The sequence below is a fragment of the Podarcis raffonei genome, chromosome 4 (assembly GCF_027172205.1).
Source record: "Podarcis raffonei isolate rPodRaf1 chromosome 4, rPodRaf1.pri, whole genome shotgun sequence".
Classification (NCBI taxonomy): Eukaryota; Metazoa; Chordata; class Lepidosauria; order Squamata; family Lacertidae; genus Podarcis; species Podarcis raffonei.
This window is the reverse complement of record NC_070605.1, coordinates 15,950,740-15,973,385: the sequence shown is the minus strand read 5'-3', so window position 1 is coordinate 15,973,385 and position 22,646 is coordinate 15,950,740. Positions and strand designations below refer to the sequence as shown.

Below are 22,646 nucleotides of genomic sequence, written 5' to 3'. Positions count from 1 at the left end.
GCATACCTTTATCAGAATTTGTAACCCAATGTAATATTTCAAGTTTTTAAACAATGCACAGCATGCTTCTATTATGAAGCAGATACATTTTAGCCCTGTTTAGTATAGTCATATTTAACTTTGCGTTGTTTCTGTTGGGAATTTATATTTCCTTGTCTGGATTGCGTATGCCATTACGTATTTTGGCTTTTTAATTGTTAATCTCAATATGCAGCATACCTGTGACACAATATGCTGTGGTTGTATCTGACCAAGGCCAATTTAGAGTAGACACATCAAAATTCTAAGCAGGGCTTAGTCAGATACAACCCAATGGGTAGCATTGCACTACATTTTACTCTGAGTAGGCTCATTGAAAGTAATGGACCTTGGGTGGCAAAATGTCTTGGGCTGGTCCTAACAGTGTCCAGTCTTAAGGATGCTCTTCTATATTTGCATACTGTTCTCTGGGACCAGTTTAATTTTGACTCCCAGCCTGAAACCCTGAACAGCTGCTGCCAAACAGTGTAGGCAATACTTAGCTAAATGGTCTGAGTCTGTCTAAGGCAGTTTCCTTTCATGGCTGTCCTCAGCTCTGTGTTAAACTCAACTGCATGATTTGTCCTTTTTGTTCGAAAGGTACGAGATCATGAACTTTAAGAAAATGGGAAAGGACTACTTTGACTATATCAATGTTGGAAGTTGGGACAACGGCGAACTGAAAATGGACGACAACGAAATTTGGGCCCATAAAAATTCTGCCATCAGATCTGTCTGCAGCGAGCCATGTGAGAGAGGAGAGATCAAGGTAAATGAAGGTCCTTTTGAGTTCATGATGCGCTCAGGGCTTCTGGCTCCCAACCAAAGCTGGGCCCCAGCTTTTGGCAAGCGTTGAAAGCTAATCTGAAAATGGGTGAGTAGTTTTAGCTCAAGGGAAGTGTTGGCTGATCATACGGAAATAGCATCCATAAATAGCTTCAGCCCATTTGGTAAAATATATGTACAGGAGAGAGGTGTATAAAATGTGAACGGGGGGCGGAGGCAGGTTAATTTTCTTAAAAAAAAAAATTGCATAAAGCAAAATATTTTTGCAGACATTGAAATGTTGATGTGTGTTCTTCTTAGGTTATCCGCAAAGGTGAAGTCAGTTGTTGTTGGACTTGCACACGGTGTAAAGAGAACGAATTTGTCTTCGATGAATACACATGCACAGCTTGCGAGTTGGGTTCTTGGCCCAACCATGAGCTCACTGGTATGTAGATTATGATCTTATGAATGGGGCCTGCAACTGGGGTGGGATTGCTCTTTAATTCACACTTCCCAAAACAATATGTGGACAGAAGCTCATCTACCCATTGAAATCCCTGAGTTATGCAACGCCCCTTTCTCCAGCCAAAAACTGTATACAAAAATGTGCATATTAGGGGAAGGTGTGTGTGGAAATGCACATATTGCTGAAAATAGCCAAGAGGAAGGTGTTCTGCTAGGGGAAATTGGTAGCAAAAAATATGCTTATTGGGCAAAATTGCATGCAAATGTGTATATTAGGAGGAATAGGCATTATAATTCTGATGAATTTTTATAAGGATTTTTTTTAAAGTTCATGCAAACTTGGGTGGAAATGTTGCAAATTGAATTTAAAAATGTGAAGCTAAAATTAAGAGATTCACCCATCCCTACCTGGAACAAAATGTTGTGGGGTGTTGTCCCATTCAAGGTTTCAGCCAGCCATTATGTCTTCCAGGAAACTATCTTCTGTTCCTGTCCCCCTCGGTGCCCTATGGAGGAAGGGGCTTCACACTCAGGTTTCTATGGTCCCTTCAGCCAACAGGATTGAACCCTCTGCTCATCAGTTGCCGAGTGGAGAGTTCAATCCTGCTGGGTGCTGCTCTGCAGTGCGTTCCCTGTGGGGAATATGCAGGTGAAACAAACCTTTGAAGCCAGCAGGATTGGAATGGAGAATTTGGTCCTATGGGGAGTGATGCTTCTGTGGTCTCAGCATCAGCTGCCTGAGGCAGCTGCCTCACTCTGTCAAATGGTAGGAGGGTGATGAGAGGGAGCTGAGATTGGGGAACAGAGCCTAGAAGAAGCAGATACTTCCTTCTCCCAGGATATGGCTGCCTTGGCTGGGTAAACAGTCTTCCCATCTTCCATTTTACTTCCCGGGGAGAAGAACGCAGCAATGAAATCCAGGTAGGGCATCATCCCAATGCTAGGGCTGGAGGAACCAGAGTCAGAAGGGGAGGTCACCACTTGGTCTTGAAGGACCAGGCTGCACTCCCATCACTGGCAACAGATACATCGTTCCCAACAAAGTGAGCATCTGTGGACCCAGCAATCTTGTAAGGCACAGGAGTCTTACAAGTAAGTGTTCCTTGCCTTGTCTTTCAAGACTTGGCAGGTGGCATTGGGACAACTCTGATCTTTGCCCTGATCTTGAACTCCTTACACTTCGACCACTGTTCCCCAACCCATGTAGCCTCAGCTTTCCTGCCCTCTAACCTGAGTGTAGGAGCCTCTGGGACTCATTACCTGCTACTGAGCCTGTTAGGTCTTCTCTGCTCTCAAGTAAGACCTCTTCCTTATTCTCAAGTAAGAACCTGTGTCATTGTGGTCTGGGCCAGAACTGCGACAATCACTGCTACCTCCTATGGGGGCTGAATCCCATATTCTTTGTCACTCATGGAGCAACCAAAACAAAGAGTTACTTCCAGAAGCTTTGGAGGCAAGGATGGAGAAAAGATGCAATTAATTCTTTACCGGCCTTTGATTTATCTGCAGGCTATATCGGCATTTCTCATTCTTAATGTCCTCTAAATGTGTTGGAAATTTGATTTTTGAGGTGAGAACAAGGAAGCTCGGTATTTTGGAGTCTGTGAAATGCCTGAAAGGCTTCTATTTAATTGCAATAGACTTCAAAAATGTGCTTTTTCCTATAGTTGGAAGAAAAGTATCTAACTAATCTGATGGAGTAAATTAAGGACACCCCTGCTTCCTGCCCCCCCACCTTCTCCTTTTCCTGGATCACAGTTCAGCCCTTTAGCACTTCAAGTGTAAGCTAGCAAGAAGTTCCCTGAAAAGCAGCCAAAGGAAGACTTACCCTAAGCATACTAATGAGGTGCTGGAGAACAATCTTGGATGTGGAAGCTGAGTTGCCAGCTCGATTCTTACTGTGCTGCCACCAGATTTCACCTAGAGCAAAAACAAAGGTGAATTTGGAGGGACTTTCTCAAGACAGGACTTTGGAGGAAGCCACTGAGATTGTTGAGCATTTCTCAGAGGGCTTTCACAAATCCCTCCAGACCGATCTAGACAAGTTGATTATCCTCAAAACAGGTCCCTAACAGAGAACCAGGTGTGGTGGTTAGACTGTCAAACTAGGACCTGAGAGGCCAGGATTGAAATCCTTGCTCAGCCATGAAGTTCACTGGGTTAACTCCAGCCAGTCGCTGTCTCTCTGCTTAAGGTACCTCACAAGGATAAAATGGGCAGGAGGAGAACCATGCATGCTACTTTGAGTTCCTTGGAAGAAAATAACCAATGTACCATTCACGCAATCTGCAATTAGCCGTCACAAAAGTTATTACTCAGTATTCTATATGGCATGACTGGATTCTCTTCATAAATGGGAGTACACACTCCCATTTATTCTGCATCCAGTGCACTCCTACCTCTGGTTTGGAAAGCAGCGTACACAAAATAACCACAATCCATATCTACCATGTATCTGTCATCTCGTTTCTTACTCAATGTTGTGTTTCGATTCATTGTTCCCCCCAAAGCAGCTTCAGTCTGTGAATAAATAGTGTGAATATGAAGTAAAGAACCAGGCTGGTGTAACGTTTAGAGGAAGTTACGGGTAGGTAGCCATGTTGGTCTGCTGTAGTCGAAACAAAATAAAATAAAAAATTTTTCAGTAGCACCTTAGAGACCAACTAAGTTTGTTATTGGTAAGAGCTTTCGTGTGCATGCATACGAAATCTGAAGAAGTGTGCATGCACACGAAAGTTCATACCAATAGCAAACTTAGTTGGTCTCTAAGGTGCTACTGGAAGGGGAATAAATATATTTTGTTTAGAGGAAGGATAGGGTAGGAAAATCCTGATTCCAAACTCCATGAAGTGCATTGGTTGTTTCTCAACTTTAACCTACCTTACAGAGCTGTTAGTGGGATAGCATGTGGGGGAACCATTTATGATGTTCTGGGTCACAGGAAGGAAGGAAGGAAGGAAGGAAGGAAGGAAGGAAGGAAGGAAGGAAGGAATCTATCTTGGTCAAGATTCAATGTGTTGGTTTGATTTAAGCTGCAATCCTAACCTGGAAGTAGGCTCCATTGAATTCCATAGGATTTACTTTCCATTAAACTACAGAGTGGGAGAGGATGAAAGGCAGCTGTTAATGGAGAATATAATTCTACCTCTTGTGACAAGGTTGACTGGGAGCGTGTGTGTTGCTTTTAATAATTGAAAGGATGACTGGTGTTCAGTTATAAAGTGCACTGGAAATGCAATCGAGAGGACTGTGAGAGCACAGGTGAGGTTTTCTCAAGGAGCTGAATACTTGACTGAGCATCAAGTAGTTTAAGATATGAGAAAACCCAATGCCAGCTGGCTTGTAAGGACTCAACAGGGGGCCCCAAAGAACAGCAACGACAAGCTTAGAAGAGCAATCAACTATCAGCTTTATGAGTAACAATCAAGGAGCTGCTGTCAACTGCCCCGAGGAGGATTATATCAAACTAGGAAATCTGCATGAAGTCAGGAAAGCGGGAAGTGGTTTTCTGAGAAATTTCTTTTTGTGGACATTGAATTCCCAGTTGGATTTGCACAGGCCAGTTCCTTTGGAATTCCCTCTCATCAAATATGAGTCAGGCCCTTTTCTGTTGCCTTTCGGCATCTGCTGAAGACCACCCTCTTCTGAAACAATTTCCCAGTTTGCACCTGCATTTTAGATGTTTTTAATCCTTTGTGCATTTGCCTCACTGACTCCTTTGGGAAGAAAGGTGGGATATACATTTAAATAATAACAATACAAATGATCATCATTTGGCATGCCCACTGCAAGAGTTTACGTGTATGTCAAGGAGCCTGAGAGGATGCTTGAAAAACAAAGCCTTTGGTTTGAAAAAGTACTGCAGCAAGGCCCCACTTTGCCATATTCCATAAAGCATGTTAATGGTGTGTGGGTGTGGGTGTGTGTGGGTGTGTGTCTGTGTTAACACATTTTGGAAGAACAAGATGGCAAAACACGAGCTGTGTCTGCTGCAGAGGTTTTGCATCTCCCCCAAACGAAACAGTAGGCAAATGGCATAGAGGAATTTATATACCAGCTCCGCAACAAGTTAAGAACACCTGTGTGATGCCTTTGGTTCTTTTTTTTAAAAAAAAAAATCCACATAATGCATCTTTAAAAAAACACATTCTTACTTTTCTGTGACTTCCCATATCACTTGATAAGACGTTATATCTCCGCTCTCTGAACTGCCCATTTGTTTCTAACATTACGCAAAGTATAAAATATAAACCTGAAAATAACATATTCTTGTTCTTCTGTTGCTTGAGATATAAATCCATTTCGTCTTGAAAAAGAATCAAAGCATTTACTTAAGTAATCCGAAAAGGGGTTCTGGTCTTCTACAAACACCTCATTGTTAGAGTCTCTTAGTCTAGCAGTTAGTTTTGCCATTTTGGTATAGTCCATTAGTTTGTTAATCCATTCTACTTTTGTGGGCATTGCTGTTTCCTTCCACTTCTGCAAAATCCTCACTGCCGTTGTTGCATACACAGTTGTCTTCAGTTCTTTACTCCGAGGCTTCTTCCTCACTGACTTATTTTTCCTTCCTCTCCGTGCCAGGTTGTGATTTAATCCCAGTCCAGTACCTCCGCTGGGGCGACCCGGAACCAATTGCTGCCGTTGTTTTCGCCTGCTTGGGTCTCCTGGCTACCATGTTTGTCACCGCGGTCTTCATCATGTACCGCGACACTCCGGTGGTCAAGTCGTCCAGCCGAGAACTCTGTTACATCATCTTGGCCGGCATATTTCTGGGTTACCTCTGCACTTTCTGCCTCATCGCCAAGCCTCAGCAGATCTACTGCTACCTTCAGAGAATCGGCATTGGCCTCTCCCCGGCTATGAGCTACTCTGCGCTGGTGACGAAAACCAACCGCATCGCGAGGATCCTCGCCGGCAGCAAGAAGAAGATCTGCACCAAGAAACCTCGCTTCATGAGCGCCTGTGCCCAGCTGGTCATCGCGTTTATCTTGATATGCGTCCAACTGGGCATCATCGTTGCTCTTTTCATCATGGAGCCGCCCAATATAAAGCACGATTACCCAAGCATCCGAGAAGTGTACCTGATCTGCAACACCACCAACCTGGGGGTCGTGACTCCCCTCGGATACAATGGCTTGCTCATCTTGAGCTGCACCTTCTATGCGTTCAAGACCAGAAACGTCCCCGCCAACTTCAATGAGGCCAAGTACATCGCCTTCACCATGTACACCACTTGCATCATCTGGCTGGCTTTCGTGCCGATCTATTTTGGGAGCAACTATAAGATCATCACCATGTGTTTCTCTGTCAGCTTGAGCGCCACGGTGGCTCTCGGCTGCATGTTCGTGCCAAAGGTCTACATCATCCTTGCCAAGCCCGAGAGGAATGTGCGCAGCGCATTCACCACCTCGACCGTGGTCCGCATGCACGTGGGGGACGGGAAGTCATCTTCTGCCACCAGCCGCTCAAGCAGCTTGGTCAACCTTTGGAAAAGGCGGGGGTCATCTGGAGAGACTCTAAGGTAACACTTGCTAAAATAGAGGGCTTTGGAGTGCAGGTTTTCCCGGGGCTGCAGGAGAAGGGATATGAGGGACCATCCTGAATTTGATCACCCCGGCCTTGCCCTGCGTCCCAACAAGGGTGAAATTATTCTGGGTGGTCTAGCTGGATTCTGCCTTTAAAATTCAGAATCCACCTTTCAGCCCAACCTGCAACATGGGAGCTGCATTGAATAATTTAACTTTCAAATTAATTTTCTGTTTACTTTATCTTTCTAGATCTGTTCCTTCTTTCCCTTTCTTTTTTCCTCTGTCTCCTACTTTTCTCTTATCTCTGTTTCCTTCTATCAGCCTTTTCCGCTTATATCAATAGCACTGATACAATCCATGCTAGGTCCGATCATGATCCGTTTATGACTCCGGAACCACCAGTTGAAGGCAAATAATTTAGTCTTGTGCTGTGTTGAAACCTGTCCTCTGATTTCTTGAAATTATCCTTCCCCTGTGAAAAAGACTTCAATTTCCCCCCATTCATTCTCATGGCACTTTAGAATTTCAGTGAGTTCAGACTTTTGAGCTTACTTTATTGTTGTGAGGTGTCTGAGGGTGGTGTGTGGAGTTTTTTCCTCTCTCTCCATAAATATTTCTCCAGCATTCTGCAGCCTCCCCAGTTGCCCACACTTCCTGATCTAATTGCTTCATCATGCCTTCCTATGAGCTTTAACTGTAGCATGGGCACCTGGGAAGGGTGCAGGGCGCAAGCCACTGGTGAGATGATTTACAGAATGAATGGTAGGACACACACACAACATCCCTCAACCACCTCAAAAGTATGATAAAAGCATGAAGCAAATCCTGTCTCCCCATCCTTGAGAGCTTCACTGATCACTTTCTCTTCCCATAATTTTTGAATGCAATTTCTTTTCTTATTAATTGATGGGGAACAGTTGCAAAAAAAAAAAAAAAAGATGAGAAATTTTCAGCACAGCACTAGTTGGACAGAACAGCTAATATAGCACTGAATGTATGCAAAGGACCACTTCTGAAAGAATAACTTAACATAGCAGTCCTGTAATCTCTTGTTAAGATGGCTGCCTGGCCTTCTGCACATGCTCTTCTGGAAGCCCATTCTTTCTGAGGTGTTGACTTACCCAGTTATTGTCAGTATGTGCATATTGAAACTCAATGGATGAGGCTAGTCCCTGGTGTCTTTGCCACCATATTTTTGCTGGGGGATAACAGAAAAGACCCATGTCATTTGCATCTATCTCCCAAACGCCTACATCTTTTACACACTTCATGAACTACATAAGTTTGCGTTGTGGGATGTGGGCGCATCCAACTCAGGCCTATGCATCATACTTAAAATAGACTGGACTTTAATTGAGAGAGAACCTGTTGCCCTCCAGGTGTCAGTGAACTCCATCTCCCACCTGCCCCAGCCAGCATGGCCAATGGTGAGGAATGATGGGAGTTGGAGTCCAACAACATCTGGATGACCAAGGCACCCAGATCCTGCTTTAATTCATATGCTAGACCCTGAATATAGGAAACTGGGGTGAAGGTAGCTCACAATATGCAGCCGGGGTCACCAATGTGCAGGTTGTTATTATTGGGTAATTGAAAACAAATAAACTTGATGTCAAGTGGCAGAGTAGCTTACAGAAAGAAAGAAAAAAACCTAATAACTCTTCTGGGTAACTGAATAAATTATTTTAATAAATATTTAAATGAAGAAAATATTTACATTCTCATGTTCATACAAACATGGGTCCAATCTCAGTTCCCACTTCACTCTTTAGCTCATCAAAGAGTTCTTTCTTTATAAAGAAATCTCCAGGACAGAAGTCTCCCTGTTTACATTATAGGGATCACCTTCTGTATGACTTATTACAGGCAGAGACACACTGTCTTTTACTGTGTCCTGTATTCTCCTCACAGACACACCACAGAGATACAGTAACAGCGACCAGTAACAGAAAGACAGACAGTCACAAACTGTCAAAGCGTGCCTCCCATGTGACTATTAGCCAATCATATGAGAGGTGTACCGTGACAACGCCCCCTCCCTCTTTTTAAAAATACACATAACAACTCAAATCAATATTCCCATTTCAGGAAAATTAAACATCTAATATCCTTAAAACAGGTACCAGTGTGCCTGCCAGTACCTTCTCTGGTACCCACAAAAAGTCTCAGTAAAAATCCTTTTAAACCCCTGCAATGCACTGGAAATAATTGGCTCTTCTTGCTGAGTTCCTCATTGCACAGGCTTAAACAATCCTACACTGAACATGCCCTCTTAGGCATGCCCAAGTTCCACTGCATGCCAGGGCTGGTTGCCCACCCTCCCATTCTGAACAGAGGAGAGGTACAAAGAGCTTCTCTCTGTGAGTATGTGTGGCGGTGGCTGGTGCAGGTGTTTTTCTTCCATCTCCACACCATTTGGTAGCTCTTGGCTCTTTTCTCCTGCTCTTTTATCTGTGGTCGGCATTTTGTGTTATGCCACGTAGCCTTGGCTGCCATTTTGTGTTGTGCCACATTCCTGCGGCAGCCATTTTGTTACTGACTTCCTCTGCACAAAATTCCAAATGTGCCCACTGGCCGGTAAAAGGTTGGCAACCGTTGATTACACAAGGTAAAGCAAACAATAACAGAAATACATAAAAGTAATCAGTATCACTTGTTTGTATTTATTCATACTGCCAAAATTGCTTCTAAGTGTGGCTTACAACTTTAACATCAGTACATGATTAAAATGCACAATAACAGTTCCCTCGGGGCACTAAAGAACGCTTAATTAAAACATACAATGAAACAAGCGATTAAAGAACATGACAAAATTAAAGCAGTTGGCTGTCCCCCACCAAAAAACAACAACCCCCAGTTAAAATAATACACTCAGAATTTCAATTCAAAGGAATGCTGGACTAAACAAGTGTGTCATCAGAAGCCAGCAAAATATTGATGTGGCCTCTTGCATTTCAGCCAGGAAGGGCTTTCCACAACACTGGTGCCATGAGTGAAAAAGCCACCCTCTGTGTGGCTCCCACGAAAGACTCCCCACAAGTGTCCCTATTTTCCAGGGACAATCCTGGATCTACAGAAGGCATTCCAGTTTCTGATTTGATCCTGGTATTTCCTTAGGACGTCCCTATTTACATCAGAGAAATGTTGATGGGTATGTTGGAAGCTGCCCAGAATGACTGGCCAACCCAGTCAGATGGGAGGGGTATTATTAATATTCTTGTTGTTGTTGAATAAGACATCCCCATTTTCACTGGAGAAATGTTGGAGGGTATGTCGCAAGCTGATAAATATGAGGCCCAGCAAAGCTAACTGGGTTCCATTAGCAGATTGTAGTGACCTTCCCGAGCAGAGGCGGGGGATAAGTTTTAAGATAAGAGGAACATGTTTCGAGAGCATTTCAAGATCAGTATCAACAATGCATTTGTAACGTGACCTGATTAGACTAAGCAAAACCTGAACAACCAGCAGCTGCAGATGTGCGGCTAAATGTACAGTAAGTCAGCCATCCTTCCTGTCCAAAGTACTGACGTGCCTGTTTGTAAAGGAAAAGGAAATACGGGGCAGGCTCCATTACTGGCCCATCCAGACCTGTTGAGTCAGCCGCGCATATGCCAGAAGGAGACAAACAAGAGCCTGTAAAAACACAAGGAGTGCAAATTGCTTCCTCTTGTCTTTGAAGCTGTTAATCCAAAATCCCTTTCTCTCTGCCGATTGTCAAGCACGCTGTGGGCTTACTGTAGCTCCCTGCACTGTGAAAAGACAACATAATTGCTTCGTAACCAGAAATTAATCATTCACCATTCAGTAGATAGGATCATTAGGAGCTATTTTTGGAATTTCCATGAGTGTTTTCCAAGTGATTCAACTAGTATACATTTTGCTCTTCGCATGCCGTTCCTTCCTACTCTTTGACTCTCTTCCCCCCCCCCTCGCCTGTCATTATTTATTCTGGTCGCTTCTTAACAGTCTGCTGAACTTGAACTGTCCTCATGCTGACATCACTTCCTGTGGCCACACAGCTTCCATACTTGTTCCTTTCCTCCTGCTCTCGAGACCTGAAGCTGCTTCTTCCGCATCAGGGGCAGGGAACCTGGTGCCACCCCGACCCCACCCCGATGTTGTGGGGCGCTGACTCCCTTCATCTTTGACCATTGGCCCTGTTGGCCAGGGCTTATGGGAGCTGTGAGGCCACAAGTTCCCTATTCCAGCCTTAGACTGTGCTTTGCACCAGTGACGTGCTGAAAATCTCTCCTCTCTTTTTCTCTACCGTTTTCCATTAACCAACAATAAAGGGAACTGCATTTGAAAATTAGGGGAGGGGAAATTTCAGCGACATTTTCATGGGTGGGTTGAAATCTTTTTGGTATGGATTTGAGTGTTTGTTTTGGTTTTTTGCTAAGTTGACCTTAGCCTCAAGGTTGCTTTACGGTGCTTGCGAGTGTCCCTTTGGTTCATCCTAGGAATCATCTCTCTAGTATTTAGTTTGTTAGTTATTACCAGTGCTATTTTTCTAGAAAAAAGAGGTGCTGGAACTCACCATGAACTCCTCTGAATACGAATTTAATTCATTTCGGGGGTCTGTTCTTAACCTGAAACATTCGTATCCAGAGGCACCTGTTCTGCACAGGTGCACGTGGCGGTAGCCCAATTCCGCGCAGGTGCGGCTGGCGGAAACCTTTCTGTGACTTCCGGGTTTGCCGCATGCGTATCCTGAAGCATACACAAAGGGGGAGGTGTGTAACCCAAGGTTCCACTGTCATGGCAATGGTGCCTACCTGAGAGGGGCCAGAACTGGTTATTACATTTGCACCTTAAGGAGCTCAAGGTGGTGTAAACAGCTCTCCCCTTGCTCCATTTTATCTCACAACAGGTAGTTTATCCCATGTCAGGTAGTTCAGGCTGAGAACGACTGGCCTAAGTTCACCCAGTGAGCTTCATGACTGAGCAGGGATTTGAACCCTGGTCTCCCAGGTCCTAGTCCAGTGATCTAACCATGACACCACAGTCGACACTCTTCCTGGGTGCCCACGATTTCTTGACTTTCCTGTAAGGAAGGGATGGTGGGATGGCTCAAAGTAAAGTCTTTTAAAGCCATTGGCATGGGAATTCTTTTCAAAAGGAAGGACTTTGCTTAGGTAGCACAAGAAGCCACTGTAAGTTAAGCCAGCGTAATGTTACGCCATATACAAAACTCATTCAGCAGCAGGGTTGCTGCTGCTCTTCCTAAGCCTGGCAGAGGGAAAACAAGCCTTTAAAATAATGTTCTACTCTGAGTTGCCAGGTCATACAACCGAGCTACACAGGCTTAGGGTCCAGCTTAAATCTCCCCTTTCTGGTTCCACCCGTATCACAACCTAGAATGCCCCTTTCAATAGATTTCAGGTCAGTCGGCTGGGCCCTGGCAGAGCTCAGGTGAGCAAGTTACTCTGGTGTATCTTCAGCTGAGACAGGGTTGGGGACTTAACAGCAGCTGAGACAGGGAATTAGCCTGCTGAGCTGGAGCAGACCTTGCCATACAATTGCACCCTTGAAAACAAAATCAGCAGGTGCACTGATCTCAGGCACTCAGTTGCCTGTTTTCCCCTGGCTTCCCCACCCTTTGAGATGAAGCCCAGGGGGAAGATGTCACGAGGTAACTGCTCCCATGGGGCTTTTTCAGATCAGGAAACGCTGGCAGCCGTGGAGGCTGCAGAGTGCTGCAGAAATGGTTAATGGACAGGAAAAGACACGCACCACCCCCAGCCACCTTGCAGCGATAAGGTAAGCTCAACGCACAGAAATGGTAAAGAAATTTCCTAGCTTCCTCCTGACAATGAGGCAGAGCGAAGGAGACAGAAGCCTCTTTTGCAGGAATGGGAAACTTTTCACAAAATCGGAGGACAGGTTTCGGCGCACCACTCTTTGGAAAGGCTGAAAGGCTCCCTCTCTTGGAGCAGAACTGCCGGGCTAGGGAAAGCTTCATCTGTTGGATGCCTGCCTGCCAAGGAACCCATTACAAAACCCCAGAGACCACTCTTCCAGAAAACAGCTGTCAGTCTGTCAAACTTTTACAACAGCAGGTGGGACAGCGTTCTATTATGTTAAATTTGGCAGATTACCTTCTCAAGCACAGGAACGCAGACCGCTTCTTATTTAATGATCAACCTGTAAATAATTCCAAAGTATAAATCATGGGTCTGTTTGATGTTTGGCAGCCGGCTCAAGAATCCATTCAAGCCAACACTGAGGTGACTGGAAGCCAAAACAAAACAATGCAAAACAAAAAACAAAAAACTGGGAGGGGGCGTTGAATTGGAATGATGTGGCTATATTTAGATGGTACAGAGTGTTGTAAAGGAGTGAGTCATGCCAGTTCTTAAAGAAACATGTAGTTTAAGTCACGCCAGGGCATAGAAGAACCTCTATCATTACTACAGTGCTCTTTTGATGCTAATTGTTGGCCCGGCCACGTTGCTTCAAAGGCTTGTCAAAGAGATAGCGCCAGGGCTCCGTTCAGAAGTTGGCATGTTGTCAGGCTGAGAATGAGAGTGAACAAAAGCAGGAAACAGAGCGCAGGTTTGCGTGGCCTTTTCTCCTTTTCCTTTCTGCGTAGGATGCAGTTTAAGGCAAGAGTCCTGTAAAGTTCTAGGGCAGCAGAGACACTGGGCCATAACAGTTGCGGTAAGGGCAAGACTCCACCTAGGAGAGAGAGAGAGAGAGAGAGAGAGAGAGAGAGAGAGAGCCCACTAGGAATGCGTGGCTATCCTTCATCTCCCTTCAAAAATTACTGGAGGGCTTGCAAACATTGCCTTTGACTACGTGGGGAAATCTCAAAGGCTTTTTCGAATGTTCTTGAACCCCCGAGTTGCCTCACTCAACTGCGCTGAAGACTTTGCAGCCCAGAATCAAGAATATTCTGACAGTAATATCAGCATTTTTTGTTTCTCTGGCTGACGGTTCATCAGATCCATAGGGAAATGGGGCAGAGGACCAGCTAGGGTTTGGGGGTATGAACAGAATCAGTGCAAAGGAGCCTGCTTACAGCATGTTTGCTCACCTCAATTCGGCTTGCAGTCATTTGAGCAGATGTGTTTGTTTTGAATGCTTCATCTCCCCTGAAGCCCATCTCAAACCCTCCAAGTGCCCCTATTTCCCAGTGACGATCCCAGATTTACAGAAGCCATCCCATTTTCTGATTTGATCCCAGAATGTCCCGCTTTTCCTTAGGACATCCCTATTTTCACCGGAGGGTGCGGAATTCTGCAACTCCTTGAGCCAAGGAGATAAGTAACCTTTAGAAGACATCTAAAGGCAGCCCTGTATAGGGAAGTTTTGATGTTTTATTATGGTTTCACATATGTTGGAAGCTGGCTAGAGTGGCTGGGGCAACCCAGTCAGATGGGTGGGGCATAGACTGTGCTTTCCCCACCTTCATCCACTGATTTCTAACTTTCCTGCAGTTCTTAAGGGTCATCTCCCATACGACTCCCCACCCCCGCAACAACACACCTTCTGTGCTGAAAAACATCCGATGGAAAAAGCCAGGGGGCTTTCCTATGAAGGACCCTGGCCTGGCTACGATGCCTGTGACTTTTCCTTCCCTCTCCCTCCCTCCCTCTGTTGGTTAAGGGTCTCAATTACAGCCCCTGAATTAGCCAGGGCTGCAGTCTTGAGTTTTGCTTGCTCTCTCCAGGAGAGAATAGAACTTAACCTTCTCAGCACATGACAGCTAATGTGTGGCCCTTGAAAAGGGAATGGATTTTTTAAAAGTGCTTTGGGAGCGTGTTCTGCTGTGTGCCTTTACCATTCATCAAGGATAAGGGCTGACAAGTTTGCAAGCTAAATTTTGTGACCGCTCAATAAAGCAATGAGTTGTTTAATTGTTTAGGTAAATCCGTTTAAGAATCTGCTAGTTGATTGAAATGATGTCTCTGATTTACTGGATAGCAATTGTATGTAGGCATAGATACGGCTGCACTTTTAATACACTGACATACAAATATCAGACATGGTGGGCATCATTTTTGAAAAGGCCTTCTCCATTGTGTCCGATATAAAAATGAATGGCTATTCTTTGACCTGTAAGGACCTAAGAATCAATCAGTACTAGCCATGCTGGCTATTGTTCTATCTCCACTGAGCGTGTATGCCTGTGAATGCTAGTTGCTGGAAATCACAAGTGGGGAAATTACAAGTGGGTTTCTTTCACTCCAGTGCTGCTTGTGGGTTTCCTATAGGCATCTGGTTGGCCACTCTGAGAACAGGATGCTGGACTAGATGGGTCCTTGGTCTGTGCAAAGCAGCCTTTTTCAATGTTGAAAAACGTTGGTCTGTTGGATCAGACCGAAGGCACATCTAGTTGTCATGAACTGGTTGCATGTAGAGGAATGGTGGGAGGAACCAGCTGGGGAACCACCAAGGGAAGAAGCTTCAGAGCCTGGGGAGACAATGGGAGAGGACTGGGAAGAGGAGATGTCAGAAGCTGAAGAGGTAACAGGGCTTAGTGAGCTGGGAGAGTCTGTGGCAGCGACAAATCCAGAATTAAGAGGCAGATGCTGAAACTGGGGAGTGAGAGGAGAGAGGCCAAGAGGCAGAGATGAGTCAGGCTGCTGAAGAGTCACAGGTGTCTCCCTCTCCTGCTGCAACAAGCTTCCCTCTCCCTTGTCTCCCAGAACCAGAAGAGAGCTGAAATGAGCTGAGCAGCAGCAGGCTGCAAGCAGGCAGAGTCTCTGATTGCTTGGGGAAGGCCCTGGAGCGGAGGGGACTTAGATGGCTTTGGGGAGACAGGGACTTTCAGTCTGAGCAACAGATCCATGGGGCCAGACCTACCAGAGATGAACTGCTGTGCTCATTAGGCCTGACACTCAGCCAAGTGTGTGAAGTACGTGTTTTGGCTAATAAAGAGTTAAGTCCAGCTTTGACAGTGTGATTTACTGCTGGTTTGTTCTAGCATTCTGTTTTCACAGTGGCCTACCAGCTGTACCTGGGAAACAAGCAAAGCATGTGTGCAATAGCAATCTTGTACTCAGAGGCATAGTGAGCAATGTGCTCCTGGGAAGGACTGTAGTTCAGTGGTAGAGCTTTGAATGCATAAGGTCCCTGGTTCAAATCCCAGCATCCCTAGGCGAGGTTGGAATGTCACCTGCCTGAAACACGGAGGAGCCTTTGCTTGCCAGTGTAGACAGTGCTGAAGTAGAGGCACCAGTGGTCTGACTCAGTATAGAGCAGGGTACTCCATACCTTTGATACCAGAGGCAATACATATCTATCGCAACTAGTAATGATCGATTTGCCTTATCCTCCATGAATTTGTCTAATCCCCCCCTTTAAAGCCATCCAAATCTAAAACCTCACTGGCAGATAGAGTCCACAGATGTAAAATTGCCAGCGACAGTGAGAGCAAATATCCAGATCCCTGGGGATCTGAGAGTGGTGTTGCATGGAGACAAAACTGATTTTGACAAAACAGCGCTTAATTGGTTTATAGGCGGACCGCACTGAAAATATTTCAAAGACTACAAAGACCCCTGGAATGAAGTGGTGCATTTAAAAGAGAAAAGAAAGAACCGCTTTAGAAGTATAGGTGGTGGGGGCTGCAACAAAATGTTGCAGTGTCGAGTGCACATTCCATTCAGCCAGGCATGCACACCATTCACGAAACTCCACTGCATTCCATTCTGTTATTTTACCCTGGTTGTCTATCTTCAGTGCTGCCGCCCCCGACTGTCAGTCAGTACTCTGTGACTACTGAGCATGCTCAATCTCCACCTGACTGAGAAATGCTCCTTCCTTGCTGGGCTCTTTCAGTTATGGTTTCGTTCAAAAGCTTTTTAATGCGCTTCTACAAATCTTGGCATTGCCCTGGTCTACCCTCTTCTGCAAAGATAGTGCTATTTAGGCTACGTCAGCAACATTTATTTATTTAACAAAATTTATATGCCGCTTGATTGTAGACAAACCTCTAAGTGGTGTACAAGAAGTAATGTAATGAATAAAAACAGCTAGAAACAGCTGAAGGCATTTGAAGATAATTAAAAATCACCAAAGAACAAAGATTAAAGCATGCCTGTATCCATGTGCCTGGATAAGTTGGCCTAAAGAAAAATATTATTTAGAGGGACTGGCAAGAGAACGGCGAAGGCTTCTGCCTGCTGTCAATAAGCAGGGAGTTCCGAAGGTGGGTGCTGTCACACTAAAAAGTTATGGAATCATAGAATGGTAGCATTGGAAGGGTTCCTGCAATGCAGGAAATCTCAACTAAAGCGGGACAAGTATTATGTGGTACCTGTAACAGTTCTGCAGATCAAAGTGGTTGAGTGAGCACGTATGGGGTAAGAAGATCCTGCAAGTAAGAAGAGTTTGGTTTTAATATCCCGCTTTATCACTACCCGAAGGAGTAGTGGCTAACATTCTTTTCCCTCCTCTCCCACAGCAAACACTTTGTGAGGTGAGTGGGGCTGAGAGACGTGTGTGACTAGCCCAAGGTCACCCAGCAGCTGCATGTGGAGCAGTGTGGAAGCGAACCTGGTTCACCAGATTATGAGTCCTCTGCTCTTAACCACTACACCACACTGGCTCTCAAGTAACTGGTCCCAAGCCATTAAGAGCTTTATATACCAATAGTAACACCTTGAACAAGGCTTAGTTAACAAATCAGCAACCAGATCTCGAAGCAGAGGTGTCATATGCTGACAGGGTCTCCCTCTCAGCAACAGCATTGCAATGGTGAGAGAGAGAGAGAGGCCAAAGGCCCAGCAAGCTGGAAATTTATCCTTGCCCTGGGCGCAGGGCCAAGCACCACTATTGGTCAGTTAGTCCCGTGCCCAGAGAGAAGGCCCCCTAATTCCTGCGGCCATTGGCCAATTTGGTGGCTGGAAGACAAATCCAGCCTGCAATAGGCTGGTTCACAGAGGAGGATTTAACTGCAGTATCTGGATCAAGCACAAGGGTGTCAGGAGTTCAGCCTACACTCGAGCAGGACTCTGGCAGAGACACATGCCTGACAGGCATGTTTCCTCCCTCCTGGTCAATCGTTCGGGAGCTTCAAAAGCTTTCTTCAGCCCGAACATCACAGCAACCGATGCCAACCAACACCGGCACACTTAGGGATCTGCAGAGTTTGCGCAACTTGTGTGACAGACCTCAGCAACTCAGCATTTTGGCTAATCTACTTTATTTACATATAAACACACACGGAGCACTGCAACATGGCTCCCTCTCTCTCTAGCATCAGACAGCAAAGAGAAAAAAACCAAAGGACAATAGTCCCACTTCACGGAACACAGTAACACAAACATCCTGTTTCCTTCACTTCCCACTCTGTGGAGTCAAAGCATATACCATCATGTGAAAGACAACAATCCCATGACTGCAATCATGGAGCAGGAATTCTAACACTGGGAAGCCCGTGTAGAGGGTGTTGCAGTAATCCAATCTTGAAGTCACCAATGCCTGAACTTCCAGGGTCAAGGTCTCCCAGTCCAGGAATGGCTGAAGCTACCGTACCAGACACAGCTGGGGACGAAGTGCTTCTAGCCACTCATGTTACCTGGGCTTCTGGTGACGTCACTCACTCCTGGACATTGAAAACAGAAGAAGTGACAAGGAATGCAGATGGTGTGGATCTCACATGCACTTTGATATCTGTTGGGATTTCACAATTCCCTTCACAGGGAACCATGGTTCCCATTAAGTATGAAGGAGAAATTCATTTCAGCCTGCATTTAAAGTCGAACCTAACTAGGTTGCACTTTCCAGAACAATATGTGAACTGAAACAACAGCCACAATTCAAAAAATTCACACTTATCCAAATTTTGTGCTGCAGCAAGTAATGTGTACAAAAAAAATGCATTTTTTGTTGCATTAGTTGTGCACAATGATGCATATATATTAGTGGGAAAATTATTCATAAAGTCTTTATTATTAGGTTTTTAAAAAGTGTACATTAGGTAAATTGCTTACAAAAATGTACATTAGGAGAAAGTTACACTAAAATGCTGGCGAATTTTCACGAGGACTTCTTTTTTAAAAAAAATAATGACAAACTGATCTGAAAATGTAGAGATCCAAAATGAAGATTGGGGATATGGTGAGATGCTGAAATTGACAGCATTCATCCAACCCTCATGCCCATTGATTGGAGGATCATTTTGTGGTTATTAGGGATATATATCCCCATCCACTCTGTTATTTGTGTTATGCACAAGTAGTTGCAGCAGCTTAAACTGGATCAGAGCCACCGTTCTCATCCAACTCTCGCAGTGTTCACCTTCCTTTGAGGATGGCTTATATTTCTCGCAGGTTGCTGTACCGCAGAATCTAGGAGTGTGGAGGTTGTTTGATGGTCAGACTCATTCATTCCGTATAGATAATTTATTTCAGGTACCTCTCTGGACAAGTTTGATAATGTGATTAATTAAAATTAAGGGTTGCAGAGGAATAGCTGGATTGTCTTTGTAAAATTGTGTGAAGGATATTAGATCTGAACGATTTTGATGAATTGCTCTTAAAAAAATGCTCCATCGTATAATGAATTGAGCTTCTTGTACACTATGATTACAATGGATTTTAATTTACATGCCGGAGAGTGTTCCATGGCATAGATTTGATTAAACCGTTTTTGACAGAGTGATACAAATTGTTTGGCTGAATGAATGGAGTGCACTGCTTCAAATCCAAGTTCAGAAACTTTTTTAAAAAATGAAAATATATTGGTATATTTATCACTCTTTAATGCATTCAAGGCCCTTATATACTACCTTTTTGAAATCCTTCCAAAAGGTCTGGAAGGTAGTTCAGGATTGTCACTCCCATTTTCTAAGTCAAAATTGAGAGGGGGGATTGACTGAGGCTTCTCAATGAGTTCACAGTCACGATTCTTGAATCAGGACTTTTCTGAATCATAATGTGGTCTTTTTGCCACTATGTTGTTGTTTAGTCGTGTCTGACTCTTCATGACCCCATGGACCAGACCATGCCAGGCACTCCTGTCTTCCACTGCCTCCCGCAGTTTGGTCAAACTCATGCTGGTAGCTTCGAGAACACTGTCCAACCATCTCGTCCTCTGTTGTCCCCTTCTCCTTGTGCCCTCAATCTTTCCCAGCATCAGGGTCTTTTCCAGGGAGTCTTCTCTTCTCGTGAGGTGGCCAAAGTATTGGAGCCTCAGCTTCACGATCTGTCCTTCCAGTGAGCACTCAGGGCTGATTTCCTTCAGAATGGATAGGTTTGATCTTCTTGCAGTCCATGGGACTCTCAAGAGTCTCCTCCAGCACCATAATTCAAAAGCATCAATTCTTTGGCGATCAGCCTTCTTTATGGTCCAGCTCTCACTTCCATACATCACTGCTGGGAAAACCATAGCTTTAACTATACGGACCTTTGTTGGCAAGGTGATGTCTCTGTTTTTTAAGATGCTGTCTAGGTTTGTCATTGCTTTTCTCCCAAGAAGCAGGCGTCTTTTAATTTCGTGACTGCTGTCACCATCTGCAGTGATCATGGAGCCCAAGAAGGTAAAACCTCTCACTGCCTCCATTTCTTCCCCTTCTGTTTGCCAGGAGGTGATGGGACCAGTGGCCATGATCTTAGTTTTTTTGATGTTGAGCTTCAGGCCATATTTTGCACTCTCCTCTTTCACCCTCATTAAATGGTTCTTTAATTCTATGCTGCAGCATAATGTTCAACTGGGCATGGTGACATGTGCTCAGATGTCCCCTCCCTGCATCTGGCCCATTGCCTTGACCCAGGCCCCTGAGACTAGGCCAACCCAGGGACCACCCCATACCCAGATCAATTTGGGAGTGGGCTGATATTTAAATAGGTTTTTATTAAACCCTAATTAAATATATGGTATGTGGGAAGTAGAGATGCCAAGTCTCGTTGTGGCTTCTAGGTCCCATCAGCCCCAGCCAGCATGGTCAATGGTCAGGGATTATGGGCGCTGTAGTCCAAAAGCATCTAGAGAAGACCAGGTTGGGGGAGGCTGGGCTAGCTCATCCACATCTGCTCTTGGTGGGTCTTTTGGGAATCTCGGGAAAGTGGCAAGTTTCTGAGAGCTGTTATCTGAGATGTTCTTTGAGGTGCCAGGAAACAGTCTTTGAAATTTGCCAGGTGCATTTTGCATCTGGCTATCGGCCACTTGCGACCAAGTGAAGATGCCCAGGCACCAGAATGGCGCCTGATGTCTCCACCATCTGGAAGGGCATGCCTGAATCTTGCCTGTTTCCACACGCTAGCAACACATCCCGTAGAATTCTATCCGTTATATTTTATCTGCGCAATCAGAATGAATTTCAGGAACCAAAAAGCCATATTGAAAAATACGACTTTTGAGCTGTTTGGCCCCAAAAATTGCAACTAGGTATTCCATTTTGGCAACTGTAACCCTAGTTTAAAGAACCCTTTGGTGCCTAGCTTATATATCTGAGGTTCTGAACTGAACTAGAGGCATCGTTCAAGCAAAACATGAAGTGTACCAGACAGGGAACTGTCTGATACATCACCTAAACCAGCTTTTAGCTTGAGTGTCACTCTGTTGTATTCTGTGTTCTGCAAGCAAGCTATGCAGTATGTTCTGATGCTGATACATTCAAACTGAAAAATGCAGTATGGGGTCATTTCAGTGTCTATGCTGATCTTCTGTGAACAGGTCATAGAAACTATTCTTTTTTTCTTTTTTTAATAAAATCTTTATTAATTTTCACATAGACAAATATACACAAATTACATAACATATAAAACAGAAAACGATACAAATGAATTGAAACGATGAAATAAGAAAAGATAAAGAAACAAACATAAACAAATACAACATATTACACTTATATGACAGATTAAAATATATAACTTCCAATAATTATCATTATACCACTTATATTATCTGTATCCCTTCGTAGATTCATATTATTTTGTTGCGTGTGTGTGTGTGTGTGTGTGTGTGTGTGTGTGTGTATAAAATCCATAATTATATTTTATATAATTCTTGGTTAACAGTATCACTCTATTTCTGCAAGTATCTTATTGTTTGTACAGTACATTTTTAAGTATTCTTTAAATATTTTCCATTCCCTATATACCTCCTGGTTTGACACTCCTCTAATTTTTCTATTTCAATTTTGCTAGTTGCAGGTATTCTGTCATAAGAATTTGCCACTCTGTAATCTATTCTATAGTGACACTTTTCAGGAGGAGATACGTGCAAGAACGTGTCAGTCCGGTGCCCAGGCAGACCTCTGCCTGTAGATTACCGCTTCGCAGGGAGCTGGGGAATCATTTTTTTGCTTGTGCAAAGCACAGGCGGCAGTTACACGTGATTGTCTAATTACAGCAGCTTTATTTTTAAAGGGTTACTCCCATAGATGCAACTAAACAACTAGATAATGAAATGGTACGCTTGGCTTTAAATGGGGTCTCTTGAAACTACGTGGGCATAGGAAACTCTGTATTTCTTTCAACGCTTATTAGAGATGGGGAAGCAATGGTGTCATTCGGGCTCTGCTGAAACCAGTGGAGACCTAGCCGCTGCCAATACTTCCATCAGGGGAGAGAAGCAGAGCCAAAATCTCCCTGTCATGGCACCTCCACCCTCTGCTATGAGATGCTCTATACCACCTTCCCACTCTTAGCTCTGAGATGAGTTCTGGATGGGTGTTTACATAACCTCCCTGCTGCCTCCACAGATAATATTTATCGGAATACTCCACCCCGGTGTAACCAAATATGAGGCATGTGGTGCGATGCAATTGATTTATTAAACAGAAACAATAAACGAGTACATTTCCGAGCACAATTCAAAGTGTTGGTGCTGACCTTTAAAGCCCTAAACGGCCTCGATCCATTATACCTGAAGGGGCGTCTCCACCCCCATCATTTAGCCCAGACACTGAGGTCC

At 44.5% G+C, this 22,646-nt stretch overlaps 1 protein-coding gene across 5 annotated transcripts in view; it reads left to right on the top strand.

The window, feature by feature from the left end:
- The window catches only part of GRM5 (glutamate metabotropic receptor 5), a 259,147-nt gene that overhangs the window by 216,329 nt on the left and 20,172 nt on the right, over positions 1–22,646 (top strand). For 3 of the 5 annotated variants that reach the window (XM_053385553.1, XM_053385550.1, XM_053385551.1), the window contains exons 6-8: positions 619–787; positions 1,105–1,231; positions 5,833–6,772. In XM_053385553.1, coding sequence (XP_053241528.1) covers positions 619–787; positions 1,105–1,231; positions 5,833–6,772 — 1,236 coding nt within the window. Of the gene's footprint in view, positions 1–618; positions 788–1,104; positions 1,232–5,832; positions 6,773–12,438; positions 12,540–22,646 lie in introns of all 5 variants that reach the window. The other 2 variants (XM_053385554.1, XM_053385555.1) reach the window with 1 other exon arrangement.